The sequence below is a fragment of the Dipteris shenzhenensis genome, chromosome 31, assembly GCF_047967505.1.
Source record: "Dipteris shenzhenensis isolate YYH24624 ecotype China chromosome 31, Dip_SZ_1.0, whole genome shotgun sequence".
NCBI classification, from domain to species: Eukaryota; Viridiplantae; Streptophyta; class Polypodiopsida; order Gleicheniales; family Dipteridaceae; genus Dipteris; species Dipteris shenzhenensis.
The window spans coordinates 21,075,007-21,086,374 of NC_141626.1; the positions used below are offsets into that span (position 1 = coordinate 21,075,007).

Consider the following 11,368-nt stretch of genomic DNA (forward strand, 5'->3'; position numbering starts at 1 on the left):
AGGGAAGGCAAGGAGATTCTATTGAACCACAATCTCGACAAAGACAAATATACATTGTCTCAAAGTAGTTTAGGTTCGGATTATTGGAAAGCATTGTGTGAATGCATGACCAACAAGGCTTCTTATCCTCAAGTAGCAACTTTGAGAGCTAAAGTATGGATACAGGTAGATGCATTGATAAAATTGCTTTGCCAAGTTCAAATCGATGAGATGTATTATGAAAGGTTCAGGATGGCTATTGTGAAAGATTTTATGCAAGTAATGGTGAAATCATGGGGGGAGTCGCACATTATGCATTACATGGTAATCTTGGTACCATCGTAATATTTAGCACTGACTTTATAAACAATTTTCGCTAAAATGATTCTCATCATGTTTGCAGCATGTTCTCTATGCACATGGACCATGGTTTGTACAAAATTGGGGCCCTTTGTCCATTTGGAATACATAAGGCATGAAGAAGAGGCACTATAGAGCAAAGGCAACCTACTTCAAGAACTCAAGGCATGGTGGTGGTGTCACTCACAGCAATGCATTGCATGAGATGTTCGGCTAGTTTTTTAGATGTTTACTAGGAAGGACTTTGAAGTCTGAAAAGGCAAAGCCGAAGGGTAGTGGAGCAGGGGTGACTGAGGGTAGACATGGGATCACGTCGAACATCCAATGAGTACAGAAACCCTCATAGGAGGAGACATCATGATCTCAGGCAACACCTCAGGGGCCTACCTCTGTGACTACCCCTTACTCCTCTCGAACCTAGCATTGTGACTACCCCTTGGGGAACTCCTTTGCTAGAAGCCCATGGCTTTGTCGGGAGTCCTGACAAGTTTGTCACATAGACAACTGATGCGGAGGCAGCGAGATTCTTCTCTCTACTATCACAGAGGACCTCAGCAAATCCCTCTCCTACATCGATGGCTGGACCTACTATCCAACCGTCCCCTCTAGCCCCTTCGACTGAGGGGTCATCACTTGGGCGTGCCCATCGTAAGGTAAGGAAGAGTAGGAAGGGTGGCTTATGTTGTGCTGACTCAAGAGATGTAGACGAGTCAGCATACTCACATCCCTACAGTTCTCCACTTGGTCATGAGACCTAGTATCACCAGCCAAGTCCCTTGCCCTTTCCTACTCCCATTGCTACTCCTCGCTCCGTAAGCACTCGTAGTAATACCACTCACTCTGGCTTTGTCTCCCACTACCATGAGTCCTCCTTACCTGGTCGAGGACATGTCCTATGAAATCACGGTTGCTAGAGAGATAATAGAAAGTAAAAAGGGCTCAGTATAGTGATGGCCACCATGAGGTGGTTGATGAGCCACCACTTCAGGAGCGGCATAGCTACTGACTGGTGGTACCAGGATGATCAAAAGAAGCAGGCAGTCATCGATGAATTAAAAAGACATGCGAGAGCGCATGGGTGGGGTCTTGAAGCGTCATAGGTCAACCTTGCATACTTCCATCGCAAAGGGGAAGGCTAAACCTAGCTGGGCAAACAAAGGTGATTGGAAGTTTTTCAAGAAGCAGTACATGGACCATCCCGAAATGTTTGAGGGTTAGAGGAGGGCTGCAAGGAGACGGCTAGACTCCATAGGTACTTTGCACTTTGGTGCAAGCAGACGGTTGGCATTCAAGGCAACCGTGGTAAGTCTACTTCTTCTCATTGAATTTATTGTTCTATTTATTTTATTACATATCGCATGCACTTTATCTAACTCTCGTAAATTGAGCCCACAACAAGCTACGATGGGCCACCTTCCCACAGACACAAAGATGAGATGCGGGTTTTGCATAGGAACAAAGCCGTGGTTTATTGAGATGGAGGCCATGGGAGCAATAATCAATTGGGCTGAGGTGGGTGCTCGCATGATATAAGTCTACTCCTACTTGTAATCTCACTTTTAAAATTGTTTCATTCTTTTAAGTTCCAATCTAATTTCCAATTAATATGGTTTCACTCTTAGAGTGCAAGCTCAAATGTCCCATCAGTGGAGGTGAGTGGTGATGACGAGGGATTAGGCTTACATGGCTTCGATGAGGGCCAGGGATCAGGCGTAGCTCACGAGGGCTAGGGATTAGGCCAACGCGATGAGGACGAGGATGAGTATGACGATTCGAATGAGCAATAGTAGTAGTAGTAGTAGTAGTAGTAGTTTGTATATACTTCGGCATGTATATGATTCTATATGTCAGCTCGTTTGAGCAATTTTGTATCACCATTTTCGATAGGGTAATTTTGTAACAAACAATGTTGTATATCTTCAACATGTTCGCTCGGCTCATTTGAGCGACTTTGTATCACCCCTTTCACAAGGTCGATTTTGTAACAAACAACATTCTTTTGTAATTACTTTAAAAAATATATAAATGGGGCAAAACAGGGCTTGCCACAGCCTTGTTTAGCCCCACTAATGTCTTTTAAGCTTCTATTAATTGTCACTATATAGCGACATTTACCAGTGTTGCTATATATGGACACTTATATAGCGACCGTTCTTTTTTGATGCTAATAGCAACGTAGATACTGACCTTTGCGCCTATCAAAAAAAATAAATTTATGTAAAAAAGGTAAGTATTTTCATCGAAAAATGGCTTGTGCCTTGTAGTGCAATTGAAATGTCCGAATTCTGATCCATAAACTTGAGATACAACTCCGTCTGCTAACCCAACATGCGGGAACAATAGAATAGTGAGCCCCCTGTTTGCTACTACTAAAAGAAGAAAAAACACAATCTAATTAAAGTATATAATGAAGCAAAACAATTTTCAACCACTGCGATGGTTTAGGACTAGTCACAATTTCAATCACCATGCTAGTTTAGGACACATTTATGACAGCCAACCAATGGGTTGGTTTAGGATATGTTTAGTCAGCCACTAGGCTAGCTTAGGACACATTTAGGATAGTCAATTTTTGAACCAACGGGATGGTTTAGGACACTGTCACAATTTTAACCACCGAGCTGGTTTATCCTGACGGTCTCAACTTCACATATTAGACAATAACAAGTATATTGCTTTTCATTTCTGAATTTCACCATTAGAAAATAACAATATATTACTTTTCATTTTTGAATTTCACAATTTCAATCACAATTTATGTCAATAACTGCTTGCTGTTTGTCATGAACTGGCACCGGGCTAGTTTAGGACAATCACATCAAGTCCAAGCCATCCTAGTCTAAAAATAGTAGTATATGACCCGAATAGCAAGAAATTAAATTTAACAAAATTAAGCAATAAGAAACACAATAATTTCAACCATCGAGCTGGTCAAGAACTAATGTCTATTCAACCACGCTAGTTCAAGAAAAAATCACATAACTGGTGATTGAGCACGTTGGTCCTTCTGATTGACAATAGCTTCCACATTGTGCACCTAAGCCATTTCTCCTTTATTTTAGGAGACATCAACATAGCTAATGTCGCCCTCTTTATGGCTAGTTGATCTAAATTGTGTACCCCTTTCACTTTCTGTAGGCCATTTCTCAGGTTAGAGAGCATCGCCTCTTGGGTGTGCATCTTCCGAGGTGTTGATAGGCTTGTTACTCCACGAACTTTAGCGTGCAGGCTAAAGCGTGTGAAGACTCAAGTCTAGTAATCACCTAAATGGCCTGATGTTGCTGTCTTGAATGCTCCGACCAATTGTGATACCATAGCTCGTGTTCTTCACTCCGATGGCAATGATGGAATGCGTGCATCTGCAACTGCTTCTTGCTATTGCCCTTCAAGGAGTCTTCTTTCTTCTCATTGATTCTCCCTTTGCAGATGTTGCAAAAGTGTCTTTTGTTGTCGATTCGATACCATGCTAGCACTTTCCTCAACCTGCACTTTGTTCCTAGTGTCTTAACCTAGATTTTTAGCTTTCCTGTCTCATAGCCTCTGTCTGCTTCTCTTGCAAGCCATGGTGAGCTGCATGTTGCCATTGACACCATGGCCACGATCAGTCCAAATAGACCCAGAGAACCTAGCTGGTGAGGCAAGCAAAGAATAGAAGACAACATACCCAAAAGAAAACAATGGAAAACCAAAGTGTATGCAAGGTCACGTTGAGGTGCGTGCGGATTGCAGGGCATTTACATGGCAGGGCAAGTTGCATGTACTTAATCTTCCAACACTTGATGGACGGGAGGTGTGAAAATTCAAAATTCACAGGAGTAGCTAGATTTTAGCTACCAGATTTTCCCCCTCCAATGATACACGTCAGCAGAATTGGATATCCCAAACAAGTGCAATGTGGCCTAAAATGCTTCAAAACACAAATAGGCCAAAGAACATGCTATCAGGTTTGATGCTATGTGTTATTAAATGCAATGACCTTGGGCATGCTTATGAGCCATATAGCAAGCAAATGCATATGGAAAAATAAAAAATTCAAAATTGTAAATAGTGTTGGATTTACTAAAATGTATTTTCATATGCACAAATTGCACTTTTCCAACTTCTTCCATTTTAGGGTGAATCTAAATACAATACCAATAACTATCAATGTTTTACAACACGACCACCATGCCATAGTCCCACTAGTTTGGATTCCAAATTTTCAATCCATTTTGGTTTTCAACAAATAAAAAAAAAGTTATCGAGCATGCCCTCAAATGGGTATGCATCACTTTAGCACAACATTGGAGGCCCTTTAATCCAGGCCTAATGTTCTCATTTAGGTACAATGTCCTTGGGTTGAGGAGAAGCTCACATAGTGTACTTTTGAATGATTACTAGGTTGCATGTATGTATGGAACAAAATGTTGATATTTTTGAATAAATTGCTATATCTTACAGTCTTTAGGATGCATGCTAACATAACACTTGTAATGCTTTAAAGGTCTCGTCCAAATCCTTATTCCATAATTTTTTGCTCTCATGTTTAAGTTTGAATGTGTATTACAACTTGAAGAAAACGTTTGCCAAATTCCATTGAGCTCGGGGGGTCACTCATCATATGTAACCCTATCACGTGAGTTCAAAAGAAGGATATTTTTTATTCCTAAAATTTATAAAAATAAATATACATAAGGGACTATTTAAAATAGTTTTGGAAAAAATTTACAGATTTGTATAGAAAAGGGGTACATTTTATTAATGAAAAAATTTACAGATAAGGGATTTTAAATATAGGCCTTGAACGCACGTGATATAGAGGATTTATACATAGTGACCCCCCTGAGCCATTGAGCAATGCATAAGTTATGGGTCATGCAATATACCTATATATAGAAAAGTCCTTGAACTTCACCAAAACTCGCTACAGCCAAGCAAACAATGACCCACAGTCTATCGGTATCACTTTCAAAAATCACTTGATAGCTTGTAGTGCTTTAATTCAAAATGTCTCAAATTTAGAGAGTGATGGAATAAGAGAAGCATATCTTAGGGATTGCATTAATTGACCATACATAGATCTTAATGTCTAGTACTTCTAGGCGGTCATGATTTCACATGGAGCTCTAATATACCGGAATGCCTATATAATGTAGTCTAAAAACCTCAAATGACAACCCTTGTGTTGATTTACAAACAACAATTATGCACCTTGCTTGCACCTTGTTGGATAAACCAAGGGATGGTCCTTATAATTTTGTGTGTATAATTAAAAGACACCTACAATCAGCTAGTCAATATGGAAAAAGGATCCCATAAAAAGACTTCATGAGTCTCTAAAAGGTCCTGGAAAAGTTTATGTAAAGGGAGAGATGTATTAAAGTTGCAACAAAGATCAACATTACAATCTCAAGCTCTCAAGGAATGTGGAATCCTTTTCCATGCATTATGAAAAGGCAAAATACGTACTATACGAGTAGAAAATAAAAGATATAAAAATTCCATATTCTAAAAATGCATGATCTTCTTATTTTAAGATATCTTGGTACGTTAAAGAGAAATATACTAGCAATAAAGATCAACATTACACCATCTTTTAGGGACAAATTGTAAACATCATTCAAAGATAGTTGGCAAAAGTATCGCTTTTTCCTTTTTATGAGTCTATTTCATCATTTACTACCTTTTCAAAGGTTTCCTATCATGCTCACTATTATAAAAATTCTAAAATGATTATAAAACATCTTTTTTAGATCTGATTCTGTCCTTGCATTCTAGAATATTAGTGAGCATATTTTGCAAGAAAAATGCTCAAGGTGTCACCATATTGAAATTGCCCACATGATCTGTTTTAAAGGGTAATAAAATCCCCCAATTTTTGTTTATGATCTCTTCCAAATACTTTTTCGCTAGAAAGTTTAAAATATTTTGTAATTTGAATAAATAAATTCTTAGGAAAGCCTCCGTGTGTTGAATACATGTGCTAAGGTTACATATCTTTCAATAACCCCCAATCATGATAAATGGTATTTACATCATGCAAATCAATGTATCTTTATAGAAAAATGCTATCCACATAGAGCAACTTTCAATAAATGGCATTGTAGCTATGTGGTTTCCTATGAATGTTAGCTTGATACTATCCATAGGGTCATAAACTTGATTACATGTACTTATTGTAAATAAAGGCATGAATCAAAATTTCACATGTTTCACTTTTTTCATATCATTATGATTAATGTTTCCCACATTATTGCATGTCATTTTCACATATTAAAAAGATAAAGTTGGAATGTGGAGGCACACAACATATGTATTTCAAGCTAGGAAAGTGCAAAGAAACCGGTTGTAATAAATTAGGCACACAAGGCAAAAAGAGATATTATATGTTTTCTAGATTGACTTTAGAATACATGGGTCCCTCACACACAAGTGTGGGTCCATATGTTCTCCCTTTTTAAGAAAGAGTAGCTATTTCCTACCCATTAAGGATTGTGGAGATGGACCATCTTGTGATGCTCTTGCATGTTCATTACTAGTAGCTTGGATTCCCATAATTATGGTTGGAAACTCCAAAGTTTGTGGAGATGCATATGCAGTCAATTCACGTAATATATTCTTGATTATGTGGGTGTTCCTAGTGGAGGTTATCATGAGGGATAATGGTATGTGCTTAGGGGGCATGTTTGTTCAAAGTTCATTCAAGCATTTATAGGTTGAGATGTTGTTAGTATCTTGGGCAAGCAATGTTGCTAGATGAGTGTTTAGGGGCATTGGATGGATGGGATGAAATATGCCATGGATTGATGACTTGATGAGTGAGAATTCTAAAGTGAGGGAATAAAGATTCTAGAGGGGGGAAGTAGGGCTGAAGCTCAATAAAAGGGAGAGAAGATGAAAGTTTTGTGAGTGAAGAGCCTTGCCAGATCCAGCTTGAAGAAGCCCACTTTAGATTTCTTATATAGTCCTTATTTTTGTTCTTACACAAACTCACCAAGGTAAATGTGTGTTTGCATGTGCCTCCATTGTTTTGTCTTCTCAAGTTGGCCTCCTGCACACAAGCACAAGCATGCACACAGAGACAGGCAGCGCTATCTTCCGTCTCTCTCTCTCTCTCTCTCTCTCTCTCTCTCTCGTTGTCTATTAATATATTCCTACTTATTTCGACGTGTAGAGAGAGACACAAATCCACCAATTGGAGCAAACTTCGCCTTAGTGCATTGTTGCAGGTTGTCCCCACCGGCCATCCCACCATGGTGAGACAACTCTTCCAGGACTACGGACGCTGTCTGTGTCTGCTCTTGCTCGCTTGACGCGCTGTATGCTTTTGCTTCTGCATGAAAGCGTGATTTGGGCAAGTTCATCATCTACAGCTGAGTCAGAGAGAAAAGAGCTAGCGAGCGAGCGAGCGCAGGAATGCTTTGTCAGAAATCTGGTGTTGCACCTGGTTTGAGAGGAATAATGGGTTGTTTCAGGCAATGTTCATCCGCGTCAAGAGGAAGAAGACCACCTACTTCGTGCGTTGCGAACCGTCTGAGACCATCCTGCAAATCAAGGCGAAACTGCAGACGCTCACCGATAATGCGATCAGCAAACAGCGTTTAATATTACTGGATTCATACCATGTTCTCGATGACACGATGACCCTTGCCGCACAGCGGGTGACTGGATTAATCTTTCGTCTCACATTACATTATTTCCACTTAGCTCTGTTCTCTGCTTTGGTTTGCACAATTTAAGTCTACATTTGGAAAACAAGACCCATAGAATTGTGCTTCAGAAGCCTCGTCTATGATTATTTAGCCAGGAAATTCAAAATCCCTCTTTTGACAAGCATGAACCTCTATACTTGTAGTTCGTCTAAAACTTTCACCTCCTCGCTTCCGTCTGCGTAGTCTAATTAAGCCGTGCTATATTAATGTCAACCTTTCATACACGATTCTTAACAACGCTATCGATAAGCTCGCTCAGCTATGAAATGTTTCATAGTTGTTTCTTTCTTTCTTCAAGTCCATAACATTTGCAGGGCTGCTTCGTAAGCTAACATTGTTCCATCTTTCCTGCAGGTTAAAAATGATGCTGTTTTAGCTTTGGCTCTCAAGAAAGGTGCGTGACTAGTTTCAATTGAAGTTCTTGATTTATATCAGCATGTATTCAATTCTGCATTGAAATATTCAGTCCCTTATAAATGGGCATTATTTAATTTTTGTCCAATTTGTTGAATCAGGTAATGGCGAATGGGAGGACATAGACGTTGAGAAGACTGGTAACCATAGTGACACAGACAGCGGCTAAAGGGTTCGAGTTCACATCTTGGTTTTCACATGTTGGTTTGTAAAATTACTAAGTAGATGCTACACGTCAATCATTAGGTTTGTATAGTATCTAGAATATAAATAGGAGAGTACAAAAGATCCTTTGCTTGTAAATAGCTCAGTTGAGATATCTAGTTACCTGCTACGTATATAATATCTAATACATTCTTCCGTACCTAAACTTTCATAATCTTCTTCAAACCATGTCATATACTAAAGGCATACACATAGACCTTTTTACTTAAAGCATCACCTACAAGAAGCTTGAGTTTTACCTTCGAATGAGTGTGGGACATGGTTGTTACCATGAGTGTTATTATGCTAATAAATCATGCTACAAAATATTTGTAAAAGTTGTTCTGCCTTTTTCCGAGATATAGAGTGTTGATAGTATATCTTATGGTTTCTACTATTTCCTTTCAAATGTTCACCAAACAGACATTATTCCTCGACAATTTATAAAACTTCGGAATATAAAACATGAAACATCACTAATATTGCAGAGTTTCATCTTTATAGATTTCAGGGACCAATGTAAAATTTATGCTTCCTAACATATGTCACATGAAAAAATTGTCCCATCAAGCTATGCTAAACGGATCACATTGTTTTTTACTTAAGTGAGAACTTTATTTTGTAAACAAATGACCTTTGTGCAAAGTTTGTATGAAAAAGAGGAAAGGTAGCATGGTATGCTTAATATGGCACTTTGGCTAGTTAAGGTGGCCTCTTTGTAGACATTCCAAAACATGCCTACGAGGTAGTTTATCAATTCATAGTTTTCAAATTTGGACATTAGCTTTATTTAACCTCCTTGAGGATTGGGAAAATGGCCTTAATTCTCAATAGCAAGACACAATAGAGTTCTTGTAATTAGAATATCATTATAGTAAAGTAGTTGTATTTAAGATGAAATTGATTTAATTGTCACCAAATGAGCCCAATTAGTCTTCTTTTCACCTTGTGAATCCTTTTAAAAAAAATGCCAAAGGCACATTAAACACCACAATTCTCAAATAGTTCATGAAAGTGAATATTCTCCATGCAAAGCACAAATTCTTTTCCTCACCTTTGATGTATATAAGGCATTTTGGAGGATGGTTAAAAGAATGCCTCGCCACCAATGATAAAACTTCTGAAATGATTGTTGGAAACATCATCCATCCTTTATCTCTGCCTTTTTTGGGACCCATAGCCACTTTCTTTGGTCATGTTGATCTTAGAAAGTCTCATATTGAAAGGTCATTCTAGAATGTGTCTACACTATTGCAAATTATAACAAGATTCTTTAATTCGCCCCACTCCTCAAGAAACCATTTACTCTATATTTTACACTTACTCTCAATGCTTTTCTTAAATAATTGACAGTCATTAATATAAGTGGCAAAAAAGATGCTAGAAAGACACATCAATATAACCATTGATATAAGCATAAAAAATAGCATCAATAACTATATATTCTAACCTCAACCATCTTGCAAGCTTGTAAACGTTTCTCTATCTCATGTCAATATGCTATATTCAGGGACTTAAAAAGTACATTTAAAAAAACTAAAATGCACACTTTTGGTTTAAAAAGCACGGCCTAATGTCCTAAACACTAGAAAACGTGTTTCTTTACACTGGCTGTCATCTTGGAGCATACCACACAGTTTGTCCCCATACTATTCAGTATGCTCATACAAACACCGCATGGTATATAACCATACCAAGTAGTATGAGGGACCCTACACCAATACCACGTGGTTTTTTTAATGGTGCCAAGAGACACCACTTGGTGACACACCCATACTGCACGGTGGTTGTCATATCGGCACGTATGTCATTGTGGATCATTTGATTTGAAGTGATATGCAATCATCTCGGGGGGTGCACTACTTAGAAACCCTATGTATCACGTGCATTGAAGGGGTATTTAAAAAGCCCCTCAACTAAAATTTTTCCCCCAATAAAAACACCCCTCTTTACTTATGAACTAAGTGATTTTTTTCTAAAGTTGAATTAAAAAACCCCTCCTATTATTGTAAGCCTGTTAAAATTTTCCAAAATGTTAAATTAAAATACCCCTCCTTTTGAATGCATGTGGTACACTAAAATTTTATGAGGTGAACCCCCCGAGGCAATCGTGGCCATTGATACATTACGCGTTAGGGTAGGTGGCCATTGATACACTGCACATCGGGGTAGGAACCGTGTGGTGGAGCTGTAAAATCTTATAAAAAGACCCTGCTCTAGCCACTACCACGTTGTGCATACTTTCTCTCATGTTTCCTCTTTGGGTGAGTTCTTCTTTAGTCTTTGGTGTCAGTCAGTAGGGCCAGGTGATGACCTACCTTGGCCACTCGGATTCAATTTGCCTTGGCTCACTATAGGCTATTAGAGATAGGGAATTTGAGAGAGAGAGAGGGAAATAGAGGGAGAGAAAGAGAGAGAGAGAGAGAGAGAGAGAGAGAGAGAGAGAGAGAGAGAGAGAGAGAGAGAGAGAGAGAGAGAGAGAGAGAGAGAGAGAAAGAGAGAGACATAGAGATGCATGTTTATGTATCAATCAGGCTAGGAGATGATCCGCTTCAATGGGTCGGATTCACCTCGCATCGACTAATGTTTGTAATAGTAAAAATCGTAGCCGTGTGATGGCTTACATCTGCGAGTCGATTCCCCCTGCTTCGATCTTCTTATATATCATATCTATCTATGTACATGGGTGTCAAGTAGAGCTGGGCTTTATCCGGATGATG

At 38.8% G+C, this 11,368-nt stretch overlaps 1 protein-coding gene across 1 annotated transcript; it reads left to right on the forward strand.

The window, feature by feature from the left end:
• The first annotated feature begins 7,498 nt into the window (after positions 1 to 7,498).
• On the forward strand, positions 7,499 to 8,829 carry LOC147881186 (uncharacterized). Its single transcript, XM_087370181.1, has 4 exons — positions 7,499 to 7,574; positions 7,794 to 7,979; positions 8,385 to 8,424; positions 8,546 to 8,829. The coding sequence occupies exons 1-4, from the start codon at positions 7,572 to 7,574 to the stop codon at positions 8,611 to 8,613; spliced, it is 297 nt and encodes a 98-aa protein (XP_087226307.1). The 5' UTR covers positions 7,499 to 7,571; the 3' UTR covers positions 8,614 to 8,829.
• Positions 8,830 to 11,368: the final 2,539 nt, after the last annotated feature.